The 20,627-nt window shown below is 35.4% G+C and overlaps 1 protein-coding gene across 1 annotated transcript in view; it reads right to left on the bottom strand.

Moving 5' to 3' along the window:
• Positions 1–1,485: 1,485 nt before the first annotated feature.
• The window catches only part of HOOK1 (hook microtubule tethering protein 1), a 59,314-nt gene continuing 40,172 nt past the window's right edge, over positions 1,486–20,627 (bottom strand). Inside the window, exons 10-22 of the mRNA XM_028106887.2 lie at positions 19,274–19,414; positions 17,729–17,930; positions 17,056–17,166; positions 16,365–16,452; positions 16,226–16,286; positions 14,094–14,234; positions 12,209–12,302; positions 10,509–10,543; positions 9,409–9,491; positions 8,689–8,789; positions 5,560–5,661; positions 4,126–4,194; positions 1,486–1,685 (exon numbers count right to left, since the gene is read on the bottom strand). Of these exons, the coding sequence (XP_027962688.1) occupies positions 1,515–1,685; positions 4,126–4,194; positions 5,560–5,661; positions 8,689–8,789; positions 9,409–9,491; positions 10,509–10,543; positions 12,209–12,302; positions 14,094–14,234; positions 16,226–16,286; positions 16,365–16,452; positions 17,056–17,166; positions 17,729–17,930; positions 19,274–19,414 (1,399 nt within the window). The 3' untranslated portion in view covers positions 1,486–1,514. The remainder of the gene's footprint in view (positions 1,686–4,125; positions 4,195–5,559; positions 5,662–8,688; positions 8,790–9,408; positions 9,492–10,508; positions 10,544–12,208; positions 12,303–14,093; positions 14,235–16,225; positions 16,287–16,364; positions 16,453–17,055; positions 17,167–17,728; positions 17,931–19,273; positions 19,415–20,627) is intronic.

A 20,627-nucleotide genomic window follows, 5' to 3' on the forward strand; every position in this document is an offset into this window, starting at 1 on the left:
AAAAGCCTACAATATTTCCTAAAATATTTACCATCTCTCTCTTTACAAAAAGTTTGCTGACCCCTGGTCCAGACATCCGCTGAGAGAGATGCAGTTGTTGAATGGCTGGAAAGATTAACAACGAATGTCAGAACATAAGGTATTCAACTCTAAGGAATGCAAATTGCTCTTTATGTCACAATTCAATTCCATTTCATATCTGAAACAGTTCTAACATTTTTCTACTTTTTATTTTTGTCGTCAAATATCAAAGAGTATTTCCAAGTTACTATAAAAAGGTTTAGCAGAGCACTGTCCAATAGAACTTTTTGCAATGATGGACTTTTCTTATATCTGCACTTTCCAATACTGTAGCCACCAGCCCCACGTGGCTCTCAAGCATCGGGAAACGTGGCTGATGTGACCAAGAAACTGAATTTTTCATCTTAATTATTTTTATTGAAATTGCCACACATGGCTTGTGGCTATAATACCGGACAGCAGAGATTTAACTCAACTAAAGTTCTAAAGTGTGACTCTTAAAAATGGCCAAAAGAATTAGAAAATAAAACCTCTGAAAAGAAGAGGTTTGGACAGAAGTGGACTGAAGACCATAAACGGAGTCCCAGACAGATTCCTTAATTCATAAACAAAAGTCAAACGGATTCCAGACTGTTTCCTCACTGCAACATCTCCTTGCAGTGCAAGGAAAAAACTATTACAGTATGTTTTTCAGCAAAAGCCCTGATAATCTTATGCTTAAAAGCAATAATTACAATCATATTAAAACAGGTGTGGACGTGCCACACAAATTATATTTTTTGCCTTGCTTCCCACCAGAAAAATCACCTTTTATAAAAGTCAGTTCATTCCATACCGTTAGCATGTCAACCATGCTGTATAGAAGCCCTTGTTTATAACAGGTACACTGAAGAACTATGAAGTCTCCTGAATCTGCAAAATCTCCAATTAGTCACTTTTACTATGGCAGAAGTCACTGCAATGGTCCAATCTTCCAAATGCTATATCTTCCATTACATGATAGAATAGACCCATCTGATGACAGATTTGAGGATAGAGGTAAAACCTTATACATATATAAAGTCAAAAAATATAGCTCTTGTATAGTTCTCCACGTACCTACCTCAAGACTATTTTTATATGGACCGAAACAATAAAACAAATATATATTTTTAAATTACTTATTACTGATTATACATTGTAAATTAACCAAGTTACTGGTACCACTGAAGACATTAAACTAAAATATACCAAGTCAATATGAACTTATAACACTCTCAGAAGACAAATGTTTGAGATGTGTGCCTAATGACATCTTCTACTCAAATGTGCTCCCTTCGAGAAATAGCAAATTTTATACTTTGTTTCCAAAGTCAGCTGACAAAATTAATTTTATGCATACTGATTTTTAAATAGCTGACATCCACCATCATAAATTTCTTTTTTAACCTGGCAGTTAACTGAAGGATACAAACTATTTTAAGGGCACTTCTGTTTATGGTTTCTTTTGTAGTTTAATCAGGTGTTGTAGCAGGAACTTTGACAGAGAGATTTCTCCTGGTGCTGGTGATGTGCCGCTGCTGCGCTAAGAAAGACCGGGCGGGGGTACACGCACCAGTGTCTTTGCCAGCACCACTGCCGCTCACAAGTCTAGACTCCATCCCCAGTTTCTGGAATGCTAGACTCTGAACAAAAATAAGCAAACAAATAACAAGACTATTTAGAGTCTGTAAAATGCTTTTCACATTTATTAAGTCACTTAATCCCCCAAATTCTATAAAGCTGTTGTTTTCCTCATTTTATAGAAAAAGGAAAGGGTTCAGAAGCTAATTAATCTGTGCATCGTCATGTTAGCAAGGAAGAGGAAACGAAGGCATAAAATCCAGTTTCTCTATTTTAACCTACCGAATTCGAAACCATAAAAAACATTCTAAACTTCAGCTTAATTGTAACAATAAAAAAAGGTTCCAAAGTAAATCTTTGTGTTTGGGCCTTCACTCTATGAGCATACACAGCACAAGAGAAAAGCTCAGATCAACGGTTCTCAAATGTGGTCCCCAGATTATCATTTGCACCACTGGGAATTTGTTAAAAATGCAAGTTCTACCTTGTAGACTCTAGCCAGACCTACTAAATCAGAAGTTCTGCAGATGAGTCCAACAACTTGTGTTCTAACAGGTCTTCTGATTCATGCATCACAGTTTACATTCACTATCGTCTATCTACATACTGATGGATACATGATGAATTACTGTGGTTATGGATGGTGGGTTTCGTAGTAAGAGAAATCATTACTTTCTCTCACTAGACCATATAACAGAATTTTACTAAGCTTAGAACAGTGAATTACTAGTATAATGCATAAAATATAGTAAATGCTCAAAAGACATGGGTGGTGGGGGGTGGGAGGGATAGGGTGGCTGGGTGATAGACATTGGGGAGGGTATGTGCTATGGTGAGTGCTGTGAATTGTGCAAGACTGTTGAATCACAGACCTGTACCTCTGAAACAAATAATACATTATATGTTAAAAAAAAAAAAGAAGAAGAAGAAGATAGCAGGAAGGGAAGAATGAAGGGAGGGAAATCGGAGGGGGAGACGAACCATGAAAGATGATGGACTCTGAAAAACAAACTGAGGGTTCTAGAGGGGAGGGTGGTGGGGGGATGGGTTAGTCCGGTGATGGGTATTAAAGAGGGCATGTACTGCATGGAGCACTGGGTATTATATGAAAACAATGAATCGTGGATCACTACATCAAAAACTAATGATGTAATGTATGGTGATTAACATAACATAATAAAAAAAATTAAAGAAAAAACAAAAACAAACAAAAAACAAATCCTTTAAAAAAAAAGACACGGGTAGAAAATGAATAAATAATGTGTTATTTGGCTCTAATATCTTTAATAATTTATGTATCAAGAGGCTACAGAGGAACAAAGAAATAATGTTCCTGGTCTTAACTAGGATGACTGACTCATGCGGGAAGGTTCCGGGAACACTTCACCTATAATTTCCTTCATGGCCTTGCTAAATTAAGCCAGATTTTACCAAATAGAGAAGGGAAGGAAAGAGCACAGAAAAAAGTAGAGCGACATAGAAGAGCAGGCATGTTTGAAGCAGGGCACCCAGTTCTATGTGGTAAAGCACAGGGTCCACACATGGACAGAGTCCATAAAGTGATATTCTCTCATACTAAATAAGCAGCAGCTAAAGTAGATAATGGCTGTGTGTTACTCTCTCTGTGGATTAAAATAATCCAAAAGAACCATATATATCACGAAATGCTTGAAAACATCTTGCTGAGAGTAAGGATGACAAAATAAAATAACTTCAAATAATTTTATACTACTCTCTCATTGTTAAGACAGATAATACTGAAGAGTATTCCTGATTTTATTTTATTTTTTTAAGATTTTATTTATTTATTTGACAGAGAGAGACACAGCGAGAGAGGGAACACAAACAGGGGGAGTGGCAGAGGGAGAAGCAGGCTTTCCATCGAGCAGGGAACCGGATGTGGGGCTTGATCCCAGGACCCTGGGATTATAACCTAAGCCAAAGGCAGATGCTTAACAACTGTGCCACCCAGGCGGCCTGAGTATTCCTGATTTTAAAAAAACAGTGAAAGACACACTTAGAGGCTTTATGGGATGTTAAAATAAATGCTGAGTACTAGAAGAACTTAATTTTGCATTGCGCAGATATTCCTGCTTCTACAGAAACACATATGAAGCTCAAATTAAATATTTTCACTCAAATAAGACAATTTTTGAAATATTTATGAACTGTTGTATGTGTGCTTCATGTGTATCAACTAAGGTTGATGAGTCACAAAATCAATTTCCTTATTTTGAGAAGATCAAAATCAACCAAAAACATTAAATTAAAATATACAATTTTAAGTATGACCAAAGTTAAAAAAAAAAAAAGAGAGAGAGAGAGAGACTATGACAGGAGATACCTGAGTACAATGCACACAGTCAGGGTAACTTCTGTTCAGTTACATATGTAAACATGTACAGGTACTGATTTATGGTATAAATTATATTTCCTCCTATGGTTCCTGGTCAAAATGTTTGATAAGCACAACATCCAATCACTGGCTGAATGTCAACTCACCTTATTGTACCAGGCAGAAACAATGAGTTTTTCTTCATAATCACGGAATTTTGCTACCTTACATTCACTCTGCAAAAAGATACAAGGACTATCAAGATCCCAGAAATAAACCGAAACTACCAAAAATGGAATCATTTTTTCCTGTGCTCACTTAGAGAATTTTAAAAAATGCACAGTGTGGCATAAAGCAGTCAAAATCTGAGCAGAATCAATGGAGAATGCAAGCACAATGCCTTTAAGAAAGAATAAGACCATGACTAGTAAATATTTATTTCAAACACTTTACTGGGAGATGTTCAGTAACAACAATAAACATGACACTGGTGATTCTCATGCTACCGTCCCACCATCTAGAGAAGAACACCTGGCTCAGATGACAGAACAGAGCTGCACCTGTGGGGGTCAGAACTAAGGAGAAAGAGGATACAGAACATGTACCCCAGAAAATCCAAGACAAATTTTAATCTTTTAATTCCTGGTGATCTGTATACTAGACTGCCTGTGGCCATATTTGCACACTTCCCTCGACATCTATTTAATTCCTCGAATATAGCAAATTTTGTAATTTCACTGGGCACCAGATACAGTTGACTCATTATAAACTAAACCATTTGAATGTTCCTACAGCAAGATGCTCATGTGCCTCCCTCATACCTTGTATGCTTTTTGTATCATGAGCATCTTGCTATAATATATATAAAACACTTTGCAAAGGAAACTAGAACATGTCCAATTATAAAATCTATGAACATACAATTCCAGACTGATATAATTAACCCAAGTAGTAAAAATGATACTATCATTAGCACAAAAATAACTTCTAAAATTTGAGGACTCAGCTAGTTAATGAGATGTCATCACTAACAGAGCTGTGCATGATTAGTAACCAATACTGCCATTTTAGTGCAAGGGCTTACTGGATTCTGTGAGCACTTTCTTCCCCCCTTAGGAATTGCAACTAAGCAGCTTTACTTAGGTTCAAGTGAGGAACATGGAGAAGAGAAAGAAAATCTGGTTAACTGAGTACGGTACCTTTTTTAAAAGGTGAGTTTGGTTTCTTCCTTCCTTTCCCTTTCTTTCTTTCTTTCTTTTCTTTCTTTCACATTTTCTGAATGAACTCTAATCCACATAATTTTAAAAGGAGCTAATATTATAGCAGAACTCTATTAGACACTAAGGGATATCCACATGATTGGCTGTTGTGGGAAGAGAGATACAAGGCAGCAGAGTACACACACTCGCAGAGACCAATCTCATGGGCTAGCGAGACTCTGTAATAAACACCGAGTGCTAAAACATGACATCTCTAACTTCTGACCTCAACCAACCTCTTGTGAGACTTGATCATTTACGGCAGATATATGACAGCAATTAATCACCAGGGAGGGTTACAGAGGATAATTAAAAGGAGATGTGTGAATATGAAAATTTTACCTCCAGAATCTCAATTCTTCTCTCTTTCTCTGCCAACTGCTTTCTAAGTAGCATTATTTCAGCTGATGCTGGATTTAATTTGGGATCTAAAGTTTTTATTACCTGTTTAAAGAAAAAAAATATTTTACATTTACTTTATTTTATCAAGTATTGAAATAAAACATCGTCTATAGTATCTCTGTAAATAAAGTGGAAAATTATCCAGAAAGTAAAATTATCCAGGTGCTAACTATGGCTTATTTGGCAATTAAATTTGAATAACAAAAACAGCATTCTATAAAGGTACAATGGTATCCAACTTCAGTACAAAAATGGAAAGATCCCTCTCCCAAAATAAAATTTCCTTTCTCACAGGCTTGGTACTCAGACAGTAATTTAGTCTTATTAAGCTTTGAGCACTAAGGTCTTGAAATAACACTTTTCATATTTATATGATGAGTATTTTTTTAAATTAAAATGAATTTGATAATTATATGGGCACTTACTGATTATACAGAGTAACAAAAAATTCATAGCAACAATCTTTTTACTACCATTATCTAGTTAAATGTAATTCAATATATGAGAGCAATATAATAGAATCTGGTGATTTTATCTGAAAACCAGAGGGTGGCTCAATCACATTTATGGAAATTACTAACATTTAGGTAAAAGATATTCAATTAGAATGTTGTTCAGAGACTCAACCAAACTATGTAGCCAGCAGTATAACAAGAAATTAACTCAGAAATATCAGGTGTATGTCAGGAACAGAAACAAATTTCCAATAATAAGATCATCTGTATGATGTAATTATGAATCTATTAACAAAGATTTAAAATGATTTAAAGAGGAAGATTTCACCTATATTTATAGCGGTAAAGGAAAAAGTCTAAAAGGTAATATGCTAAACATTCCTGCAGTTCATTCAAAACAATTTGCTGAATGCCGAATATGGCAGGCACTGATGGGGGCACACGGGGATATAGGAGACTCAGTGCCTGCCCTCATGGAGTTCACATTATAAAAGCAGAGTTTAAATCATAATTTAACTACAAAGACACATCATAATTTGTTACCTCTAGGTGATAAAAAGTATGGTTGTGACTTTTCACTATTTTCTGAATTTTCTATCATGGACATTATGTTACTATAATTAACTCTCCCTCCAAATAACGTAAAGGGAAAAAAATTAAATCATATTTATTATACAAGCAATTTTCTTTTAAATGATAGTGCTTAATTATGACAAGAATATGATATTCATTGTCAGTGCTTTGTCTATTGTAATCCTTTTAGAATATCATTTAGAAATAAGTATTAAGCATCTTAAAATTTTCTTATCCTTTGACCTAGAACTTCCATTTGACCCATTAACCTAGGAACAAGGCTAAGATAATAAACCAAAATAAGGGGCAAGGTTTCTTTCTTTTTTTTTTTTTTTAAAGATTTTATTTATTTATTTGAGAGAGAGAGAATGAGAGATAGAGAGCACGAGAGGGAAGAGGGTCTGAGGGAGAAGCAGACTCCCCGCCGAGCAGAGAGCCCGATGCGGGACTCGAGCCCGGGACTCCAGGATCATGACCTGAGCCAAAGGCAGTCGCTTAACCAACTGAGCCACCCAGGCGCCCAAGGGGCAAGCTTTCTATATAAATATGTTACCTAGAGTCTTATTTCTAGAAGAAGAAAAAAGAAATGGAAATGAACTATTTCCAACAATGGGATGATGATGACTAAGTCAATTATGATATACCCCACTCAACTGAGTATCATACAGCCATTCTTTTATTTTGCAAAGTCTGCTCCGTAAGTGTCTGTCTTGCTTACTGCTGTATTCCCAGTGCTTAGTGTAACAGGTGTTCAATAATTATTAAATTACATTTATATAACATGAGAAAATTATTATTTTCACTTTTAAAATGTGTTTTAACTTTTAAAATCATATGTGCTATGATCATACAAATTGTGTGTGGGTGTGCGTGTGTGCGTGCGTGTGTGTGTGTGTGTGTGTGTGTGTGTGTGGTATTGTGGTCAGCAATCACGGAGACAATATACATTGAAAAAAATGCTCTGGTAAGAAAATACACCAAAAAGTTAATAGTAGTTATCTCTGAGAACCTTTCTATGTTTTATGTTTTCTACTGAGAACATTTATACTTTTGTATACTTTTATAGTTGAGAGAAACTGGACTGTAGCAGAGACTGATTGCCTTTGTTTACCAGGGCTCTCTAGAAGCTGCGTGCCTGAGTGCTGCCCACTGAAATGAGGGTGAAAGTGGTTCATGGCTCCCAGGCCTGCCCCATCACGAATCTCCTCCAGTGCAGTCTAGCCTGGCCTCCCTCGTCTACTGGCTGGACTATCTCGAGTGAGCTTGGGAATACCACGTTCAAGAAGGCAAAGCCTCTGTCAGCTGGGGGCTCTGGCAGATTGCATGGAGCAGTGCCCCTCCCCCACTGAAAGATGGGCTTCCTGTGATCAAGAAGTAACTTCTACCTTTTAAGCCCTGAGATCGTGAGGTTTATCTGTTGCTGTAGGTACTATTTACAACTTAATAAATATAAAACTTAAACATAAAAAGAACAGACACATTAGCAGCATTTTTAAGCTTCATCATATAATCCTTTTATTCAATAACTAGAAAAAAGTATATTAACATTCTCTAAGCGAGAATACTTATAGTTAATTAGGAAAATATGCAGTATTCATGGAAATAAAAGATTTTATGAGAATAGTACTTACAGATATTTAAGTTTGAAATAAGGAAAAAAAAATTAATCTGGTAAACATCAGAATAGCGCCTAACTGTCTAATCTAGAGGGAAGGCTAAAACAATTTTAAACAAGTTTGAAGAGCTAAATTTTCACAAAAGGCAAATGTTCACTTTAAGAGCTAAAGGTTCCATACTTCATAACAGTCATCTCCTCTAATGAGGTCACTCCAGTCCCCACTGAAACTGTCCCAATAAAGCCCTGTGTTTGTTTTACCTGCTGCTCATGAGTGAGAGTGAGAGAGCGTGAGAACTGGCCCGCAAGGCAGGGAAGAGGGAGCAAAGTCACATGACACAGAGAGGAGGAACAGTCCCACAGGCAGAACTGGCTTAATAAGAACCTGAGTCAGAAGAGTTGGGTTCCAAAAGATCAGTCACTCACATTTCTTGCTTTCTCCAAGTACATTTTATATCTCTCCTCCATCGCTTTCATATCTTCATCTTTCTTCTGAAGAGCAACTTCAAGTTCATTGATCTTTTGTGCTGTTATTGAAAAGGAAATGAAACATGACCAATTTAAAATACTCCCTCTTCACACAAAAATTGTACTTATCGTATTTTTTCTAAAGACTGATGAGAGAACTTAAAAAATGTTTATTTCTTCTTTGTAATGAATTCTTATCTAAAACTTTTGAACTATAACCAATACATCCTTGATCATTTCATATTATTCTTTCTTAAAAAATATCTATAATCTGCTTTATCCAGCTATTTTTCTCCTTTCTCTCAAGTGTTTCAATGAGCAAATACACTTTACAATGTAATCACAATCATCATTAGAAGATAAAGCATTCCTTCTACACAATGTTTAAAGGTTACTTTGATTATACATTATTTTATTTACATTTCCATAGTATTAATTCTACTATATTTTACAATGTTTGATACTCCTATATATCAATCAGTTCATTTTATTAGATTTTTTTTTTTGCTTTAAGATTAGATCATTTATTACTTAAATCACTAAAAAATTACCATGGTTCTTATTTGCAATGTATGTATTTATGGAATGTCCAGAAACTTATACACAGTTCTTGCATCTTTCAACTAAAAAGGGCAAGTCCTTAGATGTAGTCTGATCCAGGTTTTTACAAATACCTACCATTCTGGTTTACATCTGGCTGAAGATCTTCAATGAGTTCTTGTTTCTTCTGTAATTCTTCCTGGACCTCAGTTAGTTTTTCCCTAAGTAGTGGAAAGAGCATGGAGTTTTGGAGACAAACAGACCTAAGAATGAAAACTGATTTCTGCCACATAACATTTGTGGACTGTGGGCAAATCACTTTCTGATCCTGAATCTCCTCACCTGTGAAATGGGAGTAATACCTGCCAAATATTATAGGGGTTGCTGTGAGAAGGTAAACTGCCTAGCACATGATGGGTGCTAAAAATGTTAATTTTTTCCCCTTGCCATCCTTGCTTCCTAAGAAAGCCAAAGGAAATATTTTATTGGTTAAACATCCCACATCCCCACACAGTCAAGTTGTGACAGCTGTCTGCTTTGTAAACCCTTCAAATGACATTAGTGATTGAAAAATGTAGGATCTGGGATCACTGGCAGGCAGGCTGAACATTTTAGAACATTTTTCTTTTCACTTCTTTTTTTTTTTTTTATTAAATTTTTTTTTTTTTTAAAGATTTTATTTATTTATTTGACAGAGAGAGACACAGTGAGAGAGGGAACACAAGCAGGAGGAGTGGGAGAGGGAGAAGCGAAGCAGGCTTCCCGCAGAGTAGGGAGCCCGATGTGGGGCTCGATCCCAAGACCCTGGGATCATGACCTGAGCCGAAGGCAGACGCTTAACGACTGAGCCACCCAGGCGCCCCATTTTCTTTTCACTTCTTGGTGGCAGTGGTGAACACTCAATTGCCATCAGGGGATTTTTCTTTTTCTTTCTTTTTTTTTTTAAAGATCTTTGTTTTTATTTATTTGAGAGAGAGAGAATGAGAGATAGAGAGCACGAGAGGGAAGAGGGTCAGAGGGAGAAGCAGACTCCCTGCTGAGCAGGGAGCCCGATGTGGGACTCAATCCTGGGACTCCAGGATCATGACCTGAGCTGAAGGCAGTCGCTTAACCAACTGAGCTACCTAGGCGCCCCAGGGGATTTTTCTTATAAACAAAATCAGACAAGGATACTAACTTTAAAAGTTTTTAAAACCTTTCCCCTTGCATATTTGAAATGAAATGTCAGTTTTACTTACATATGAGCTTCCAACTTCTGCTTTAGTTTGCTGGACTATAAAAATTAAAAAAAGTTGCTGTAAGATAACTTTTGTGACAAAGATAAATTTTCCAGACATCACAATCTCTTTACCTCCTTTTGAAGTGTATTATTTAAAATTATAAATGTTTCAAAAATTTGTATTTCTAATAACATACTCGTAAAAACATAAAATTTTAGGTATTTTTTACTTCAAAGGGAAAGGAAAGGAGGTTAGGAAATGAAAGAAGGATGAGTACAAGAGTAAAAAGAAAAATGCTTCAAATTTCTGAATACCATGAAAATAAAATTTAAACTTGAAGAAAAATAGCAAATGCAAGCTGAATGTGATATACTGAGGAGTATCAAACATTTAAAAATCATTATATAAGATTTTAGGCCTTTAAATGAAGAATAAACTTAAATAATTATCTTTATAATAAAGTGTTATCATAAAAATGCAAGCACTTTAATATTAACAACAAAATGGAGCAAGTGGATTTTGTTAAAAAATAAAATTTAAGACATAAAACTTCCTCTTTAAAAAGCAGGAGTTTAAATTGCAATACTGGTTCAAGATCATCTACTGAATAGATAAATGAAGGGTTTAAAATATATAATCTGAAATATAACTCAGACACTAATACATTTTAAAAAGAGAAACATAAAACCTTTAAAAATACTGCAATCCAAAAATGCACTCCCCAAATTGATCCCATTTTAAAAGTATTCCCTAATGTGGCTTAGAAAAAATATTTGTATTTGAGAGGTTACAATACCGTATATATGCACATACGAGATGCCGCCACGCATGAGACGATTTCTATTTTCCAAGCCCCCGAGGAAAAAAGAGAAAATCATATAAAGCATATAAAAGAGAGAGGAAACACAACCCTTTCAGTCTTCTTTCTCATCTCTTTACTTACTCTTTATAGCTCTCTCCCCCGTCAACACAGGTACAACCACCTCACATTGTATCTACCCAGTATCTAATGTACATTGAGCCCTATTTTTTTGTTGTTGTTATAGTTAAATGCCTCCCTCCCTCCACTGTTACTTCTTTTCCCCTCTGCATACAGAGATGCAACTACAGACACATGGCTAGGTATATTAGATTTGGGCTGTTCAAGGTCTGCTGAGTCCTCTTATCCATCCCCTACAATGTTTGCCATCAAAGCCCATTAGAAAGGGCGAGGCCATAAGTCCACTTGCAAGGAGAGAAGAAATAAGGGGTGACTCATGTCTTCAAAACTGCATTAAGGTTTCTGTCCTTTGGAGGCTGGTATGATCCACTTCTTTGACGCTCTTTGGTAGAAATCATTGTCTTACTCTCTCCTTCCTGTTAGAAGATTTCCTCAATTCTGACTGCTGACTACACTTACTAGGACTTTTCTCAAGCCTGAGAAAAGAGCTGTGAAGACCTCACTCGTAGCATGCTCTCAAGCAGGAATTACCATGAATTTACGTGTAGCTGTTGAAGTAGGACAGATAGAAATCACCTTCCAATACATACGATTAATTTATAGGCTCCAAGTTGGCAAAATCACTGCATCTGTTATGCAGATATATACGGTATTCGGTATTCGAGGGTACCCCCAAAGATAAGGGTAGCACTTTCAAATACAGGACTAATTTGGGCATCAGGACCTATCGGGGAGAGTCCACACACAGCAGAATTATTACAATGTTTAAGTTACTTACACTTTCTCCTTCAGACCTGGAGCCTTGTTCCTGTAAAGATTTCTGGAGATCCTCAATCTGCTGCTGCAATTCTCGGATACGCTCTTTGCTCAGCCTATTGTTAAGATGAATCATATGTATTTACTTGTATTGAAAGTCAAAGTAGTTATGGATCTATAAAGGTACATTTGTGCAATTTAATTCACGAAGTCTGCATTTAACAGCAATGACGAATGCCCAACAATTGTCTGTGGCTAGGTATAATATATAGTGTGAGTACAGTAGGCTACTTGCAAGAAAATATTTTTTAAAAAAGAAGACATTTTATCATGGACGTATGTATGCCCACATTTAAAAATTTCAGGTACTTGTGTGCCAGCTGCAAAAGCACATCAATTCTGCACTGTCCTCGCTGGTACGAAAATCAGAAAAGTAGTTCAGTTTTCCTATAATTGTATCTTTAATGAATGGGAACTAGGTTTCTTCTTCTTGTTTCAGATTTCACAGTGTATTGACCAAGGCCACCATTTCCCAACCACTTCTTCATAAAACTTTTTATTTAAATTAAAGAGACTAACACTAGAAACTAGGGCACATTTCTAACTTGGCAAAATCTTGTACTTTAAAACCCTGCTTAAGAGTTACCTCCGCTGAGGTTACCAGCAAGAGAAAGTATCTGTCTCTTTTCATGTATATATGACCTAACACACCTGCCTATTATAACACTCCACTGTTCCACTATTGCAGGTATCACATAATATAATCATTATTCATATGTCTATCTTCCTATAGTAACTCTTTAAAAGCTGAAACTTTGTATCTCCAGTGCTGATATTGAACTGGATAGGATAGTAAAATCTGATGGTCCCTTCAGAAAGCTAAAATGTTGATGTAATACAATATATACAAGTTTGAGAGAGAAGGTTCAAGTGTATCTAAAATTCCTGGTGGTCTCTAAGATCTAATAAAGTTTGGTCAAATAAAATCAAATAGTTTTATAGCAAAATATGCTATTTATAAGAGGCAAGTTAGCACAGTGGTTAAGAGTCCGGACTCAGGAATCAGACTGACAGAAAGTTCAAATGTGGGATTGAAAATTTACTAGCTTGTAACTCTGGACAAGTTACTTAGCCTCCTTGGACTTCAGCTTCCTTATCCATAAAAAAGAGATAATTACAATTCTCACTTCATAGAGTTTTTGTGAGGATTTCTGAGTGAATACCAAAAAAGTGCTTAGAAAAGTGCCTGGCATATAGTGAACACTATATCAAATGTTATATATTTTTACTACTCTAATTCTTGAGCTCCTCATTGCTATCAGATGAGTACATCATTTGCTTTTATAGCTGAAGACACCAAGTGTGAGTTTAACTTGCCCAGGACAGAACAGCTAATAAATTTAAATAGAGGTGGGGCTCAAATTTGACTGCATGGTCTATGTTCCATCCATGTACAGACTGCAACCCAAAGCCAGCTTGTCATTTATCCATTTGTTAAATTTTCTGTGGATTGTGAAGACATATAAATGAAATTCAAGAAAAAGCAGCCAGATTAATAAAGTCTGCTAAAGGGGTGCGTGGGTGGCTCAGTCGTTAAGCGTCTGCCTTCGGCTCAGGTCATGATCCCAGGGTCCTGGGACTGAGCCCCGCATTGGGCTCCCTGCTCTGCAGGAAGGCTGCTTCTCCCTCTCCCACTCCCCCTGCTTGTGTTCCCTCTCTCGCTGTGTCTCTCTCTGTCAAATAAATAAATAAAATCTTTAAAAAATAAAAAAAAATAAAGTCTGCTAAAATAATGTAAGTGAGAGGCTGAAAACAAACAATTTAAACTTCTTTAAATTCTACTTATTTTAACTACGTGGCTAGCTAATGCAATCACTATGAATGTCAATTACAAAAGAGTGTGTCACCTTTGCTCGGTTTCCAGTTCATTCATCTTGCGGTGCTTCTGTTCCAGCTGCTCCTGAAGTTCCTCAATACGCTCGTTCTCAGTACCTTCCTGTTGCAAGCGGAGCATCTTATTTTCATGTTGCAGTCGGATAAACACTTCCCTGATGTTGAAAATCAAAGTTTGTTTTTAAATTTTTAAATGTACATTTTACATTTTTTTTATATTGTGAACTTCTGGAAAATTCCTGTTCATTCAATAGCTGTCATTTAAAAATGTTACCAATGTTTCTGAAATTTTTTAAGAAAAAACTATGTACATTGTAGGACTATCTCAAAAAACAAGTAATAAATTTTTCAGAGCATAGGTATTATATATTATATATCACTAAATATTATGCAAGTTCCAAAAGAAACAGGAGTTATTTTACTGCTAACTTAGATGCTATTCACTATAGCATAATCTCAGAAAATATATGCATTAAAAGCAATAGATTTAAGAAATCAGTTTGTTTAATATTTTTTAAATAAACTCTTATGATGACAGTCATATGACTGCTTCTAGGTTTTTTTGTTTTCAAAAAACAATTTTTCTTAAAAGTTTACAAATACACACTTTCTAAAATGCAAATGATAGGAATCATATTAAATAAAAAAGTAATGTTCTCCTACCTGCTGCCTCCCTAAATGCATTTTTTAAGATTTTATGTATTTATTTGACAGAGAGAGAGAGACAGCACAAGCAGGGGGAGCGGCAGGTAGAAGGAGAAGCAGGCTTCCCACTGAGCAGGGAGCCCGATGCGAGGCTCAATTCCAGGACCCTGGGATCATGACCTGAGCCGAAGGCAGACGCTTAACTGACTAAGTCACCCAGGCGCCCCTAAATGCAATTTCTGAAAAGCAACTAATTTCAATTAATCTCAATTTATGTTCTTCTGAATGGCAACATCATGACTTCAAAATACAGCTCATATGGCTATTTTTTTTCAAATGGCTACTTTTAAAGTGACATTAATATCACTGGATATTAACAACTAAAAAGTTGCTTGCCAGTCCAGCATGTAAGGAGCTCTACCTTAACAAGAAAAAATTGAACAAAATGAAAATTAACATATTTGCAAACTATATGCTGAGTGAAAGCAGTCACAAAAGGCTGCCTATTGTAGGACTCACGTATGTTAAATTCCGTTAACAGGCAACTCGACAAAGAATTGATTCTCTGCTGCCCAGTGCTGGAGCCTGGGGGAAGGCAGGACTGAGGAATGACTGCTAAGAAGCACAGGCGATTTTTTGGGGGGAATGGAATGTTCTCAAATTAGACAGCTGCACAACTCTATGACTACACTAAACACCACTGAGCCATACGGTTTTAAATGGGTGAATTATATCTCAATAAATCTGCTTAAGAGTAGAGTCTGAAGTAGTAAATAGAACTGTTACCACAAAAAGGAAAACCATAAAAAAATATCAGATTAGTCAAATACCTAGAAGCAAACATAGCAGTAAGATACCATGATAAAAGTTGGTTAAGAGGAAACTCTAAAATTTGTATTTTATTTAACTTCTGTTTAATCCTTCTGCTATTATTCATAGCTCCTCTCCTATTAGTTTCACTTGTGTGGATGTGAATGCCAGGTATAAAAAAGTTTTTCCATTGAGTTTATAGGTAGGAAAAGAAGTTCAACACAATAAAAGTCATATTATAAAAACCAGAATATTTTATTCATCTAGTTTGTGAAATTTTACTTCTAATAAATTCTAAAACGGCTGTAGTAGCAGTAACAATCTAAGAAGTTCAGGGGCACCTGAGTGGCTCAGTCATTAAGCGGCTGCCTTCGGGTCAGGTCATGATCCCGGGGTCCTGGGATCGAGCCCCACATCGGGCTCCCTGCTCTGCAGGAAGCCTGCTTCTCCCTCTCACACTCCCCCTGCTTGTGTTTCCTCTCTCGCTGTCTCTCTGTCAAAAAATAAAATAAAATCTTAAAAAAAAAATTAAAAAAAAAAAACAATCTAAGGACTTCAAGCAGATGAAACAAAGTAATTTTGAGCTCCATGACTCATAAAATGGAACACTCGAAAGGCTAATAATTTTTTTAGAAAGAAATCATATTTCTAATATTAAGTATAGATTATCAATTAATAAAAACAAATTTACCTATATTCCACTGGCATAATCTCAGCAGCAAGATTCTCATAACTTTTTGTAGCAGATGCATCTAAACAACAACAACAAAAGATTAACATTTCAGTATTTCTACCATTAAAAAAACTTTTCTAAATCCAACAAAATTCACCTGTTTGGTTTAGATGATCTTGTTGTACTTGTGAACATCGAAGCTCTTCATTTGTTTCTTTCAGAGTATCACGTTGTTCTATTAGTCTCTAAAAAAGAATTGTATATAAGCATTAATTTACATGAAGGTATCTAGCCACAAAACTGATACAGTGTATGATGGCATATCCTGGACAGACTGGGCAAATCTGTAGAGAGAGAAAATGGATGAATGGTTGCGAAGGCCATGGAGAGGGGAGCAGAATGCAGGGCAGCCACCAGTAGGCACACTAACGGGCTGATGACAGTGCTCTAAAATCCGACTGTGGTGATGGCCGCACAACTGGAAATACACTAACAACTACTCCACTGTACACTTCAAGTGGGCAACATTTATGGTATACAAATTATATCTCAACAAAGCCATTAAAAGATAAAATCTATGGTCCTTGCTTTCAAGAAGCTGACGGTCTAGAATGGGAAAACGTGCAATGAGACATACGGCCTCGCCTCTGTGACTTCATCTTCCCTTGTGAAGGCAATTAACAATACTGCACATTAAATTTCTACTACTTTCTTTTATACCAACACTTGAATTTGGATAAAGACAGAAGATCTGATTGACGTGACTTCCATTCTTAGAACAGCAAGGATAATATTAAACACTAAAAGAGAAGACAGACGTATTACTCATCTACTATATTCATGTGTACCTCTTTTTCCTTAAGTAAAGCTTCATGTTTTTCTTCAAGCCGCTTCATTTCAAATGCTAGTTTATCTGCCCTTTTGGATTCAGAGGAAAGTTTACTGTGAAGATCCTGAACCTTTTGTCAGAAACAAAAGTAGATAACAAGAGTATATAATATTAATAGTTTTTCAGAGTTTAATAAATGAGAAACTGATTGGAAATAAAATTTATAGTAAGAATATAATCAAGTAATCCTAAATAGTTGTGAAAATAGCATGTAAATAAGAGTTAACATAAATTTTAAAATACCCAAATAATAATTTAGTAAAAAAAAAAAATCAGCCTTCTATTACTAAAATAATTTAGTAAAAAAAATTGCCTGATAAATAGCAAAACAGAATATTATCAGTTATAGCTCCATTCTCTAGGCAATTATTACTGGTTACCAGAAATGCTAATGAACAATTAAATGCCCAAAAATATATATAAGCTCAGAAGACAATAAAAAGGGAAAGACCTAGATAAGTCAAATTCAATTATCAACCCTGGAATTAAAATTACAGGTAGAAGAATTCTATCATAAGTTCACAGCCAACTATAGGCAATGTTTCTTCACATCTCTATCATTCTTAAAGTATCAAAAGGAATCAAAAGGAAGTTGAGCTCTTTTATTTAAAAAAATTAAGATATTTTCTTACCTGCCTCTTGTATGTTTCTAACTGCGTACGTGCTGCATTTGCCTTCTTTAATTCTTCTTCTAAGCTGACTGTATTATGCATATACATCATGTTTGTTTCTTGTAAAGTTTTCACCTGCTTGCGAAGGTCGTTCAGATCTTGTAGCTTCTGACGATATATCTCGACTGTTGACTCTAGTTTATTTGCTTTATCAGAGGTAGCCCTATGATAATAAAGACTGTACATTACTGGGTAAGAACTAGTAAATGCACATAACAATTTTATTCTGTCTGTAAAATTAGTCAACCAGATAATCAATTGGCTGAAACAAAAGGAAGGAAGGAAGGAAGGAAGGAAGGAAGGAAGGAAATGAGAAAGACAGACAAAAGAAATAAACTTTCTGGGAACTTTGGAAAAAGACTCAAATCCAGCATTGAGCCTTTTTGTTGTAAAGGCATCAAAACAAAAATGCCTTAAATTTGACACACTAAATTATCAAACCACTTCATAGAGCACAATGTGTAAAAAAGAATGGTTTTGCAAATGCAACTGAACAATTCTAAGCTTCTCTGTAGCTTATAGACCAATTTTGCTTTGTGTATAGTATTTAGTACGGTTTTGTTCTAAGTATTTGATATACTTAGGAAGTTGACTCAACTTACAATTTGTCTGACAAAGAACTTTGCTTTAGAGTTGTGCTTACCTGACCAACTGGGCTAGAGCAAAAGTAAATACATAAACCAAATCACTTTCCATCACATACAGGTTCAAACGAATGGGTATAAAGATTTTGTTTCAAATGGATATAAAACCTGTGCAACAAAATGGCCCATTAAGAAAATTTAACAGAAAATATAAAGAGCATATGGATAGTCTGTTTGCTTGATTAACATTTCACAGGCAAAAGCCAAATAAAAATTTTATACATTGTCAAAGACAATAAGAGAACCTTGGGATAACCCTAAAATAAATGTTAAGATACTTAATTATACCTATTTTATATCAAATGCCAAAATATGGATTGAGAATGCTTTCCCTTATGTAAAAAGTTCACAAGATACACTAATGAGTACAAGGAGGTCAAGCTAAATGTATCTAAAAGTAATTCAGCTCACACAGTTTTAAGAAAAAGGTATCATTTTGGGTTTACGAATTCTAATATGAAATTGTGCTAACACAGGTGGCTCAGTCGGTTGGGTGTGTCCAACTCTTGATTTCGGATCAGGTCATGACCTCAGGGTTGTGGGATTGGGCCCTACATCTGGCTCTGCACTAACAGTGGAGCCTGCTTGGGATTCTCTCTCTCCCTCTTCCTCTGCTCCTACCCTCCCCCCATCCTCCCTCTCTTAAAAAAAAAAAAAATGAGCTAACAAGATTTGAATATTCTCCTTAAACTACAATTACCATCAACAAGCATAAAATAAGTAAAGACTAGGAGCCCGGATAAAAACTGAGCAGTACTTAATACACAGGAATAACCCTAAGAATCCCTGATTAGAACATGGTATACCAAAATGACTAAGGAATAACTTAGAAGTGACATAATTATATTTAGATATGCCATACCTAAGAACATCTATTTCATCTTTCAGGGCTCTTGTTTCTTCAGCAAGACTAGTCAGTTCATCATTCCTATGCTGAAATTCAATTAGTTGCTTTTCAAGTTCTTCACAGTGAACACGGTAATCATCTTTTGCAGCTTCAAGCCTTGAGTAAAGAAAACAAGTACTTCTAATGTAATTTCCATCATTTGTTTTCTTACTGAGACATGTGCAAGACATACTTTAATTTTTTTTTTTAATTCCACTCAAAAGAAAGGCTCCTGGATTTGAAACTGGCTGAGAATAAACTTAATGGTCTGAATTTTCCCATTTTCACTTCTGAAACACTGTGCTTCATTATCTCTAGCTCTAATAAGAGTTTTAATTTCAAAAGATGAAGAGAAAATATATATTTATTAAAATTACTCAAAAATACATATCACATGCAAAGTAGTAAAATATTAACTCTAAGTAGACTATAAATTAAGGATAAATACTTAAACTCTATAGCAACAACAAAAAGTAAAAAGACAACATAGTGAATAAAGTCAAATATTAAAAAAAAATTTCATTTACCCAAAGGAATGCAGAAAAGAAAAACAAAAGGATGTGACAAATGAAAAACAGCAAACTGACAGACCTAAATACAACCATAACAAAAATTACATAAAAGGCAAAAAGACTAACACACCAATTAAAAAGGCAGAGACCATCAGACTAGATAACAAAACAAGGCTCAAATATATGCTAATAACAAGAGCTGGTTTAAATATAAAGGCACAGATAGATTAAAAGTAAAAAGATTAAAAAAACACCACGCAAACAGTAAGCAAAAGAAATTGGGGTAGTTATGTTGACATCAAACAAAATAAATTTTAAGACAAAAGAGTATTATCAGAGATAGAGATATTTCATAATTATAAAAGGGTCAATTCATTAGAAAGCCTTATCATAAACGTGTATATACCTAAAAACAGTTTAAAAATACATGAAGCAAAAACTGACAGAATCAAAGGCAGAAATCCACAAATCCACAACCACTGCTTAATACCAGTCTCCAATAAATGACAGAAACAAAAATATCAGTAAAAATACAGACGAGCTCTGAACACCACCATTAACCAACTTGATTTGACATGTATATAACATGTCAGGCAAAAATTACAGAATACACATCCTTCACAAGCACACAGGGAACACTCATCACAATGAAACAGGCCGAGCAATAAAATAAGTATTAGTAAGTATCAAAAGACTGAAATCTTGTGAAGTATGCTCTCTAACCACAAGAGACTTAAATTAGAAATTAGTCACAATAAGAAGTCTAGAAAGCCTTAAATACTTGGAAATTAAACAACACATTTCTGAATAACCCACAA

The sequence above is a fragment of the Eumetopias jubatus genome, unplaced genomic scaffold (genome assembly GCF_037043125.1).
Source record: "Eumetopias jubatus isolate StellerSeaLion01/CBP00866 unplaced genomic scaffold, mEumJub1_p1.0 scaffold_4, whole genome shotgun sequence".
Taxonomy (NCBI): Eukaryota; Metazoa; Chordata; class Mammalia; order Carnivora; family Otariidae; genus Eumetopias; species Eumetopias jubatus.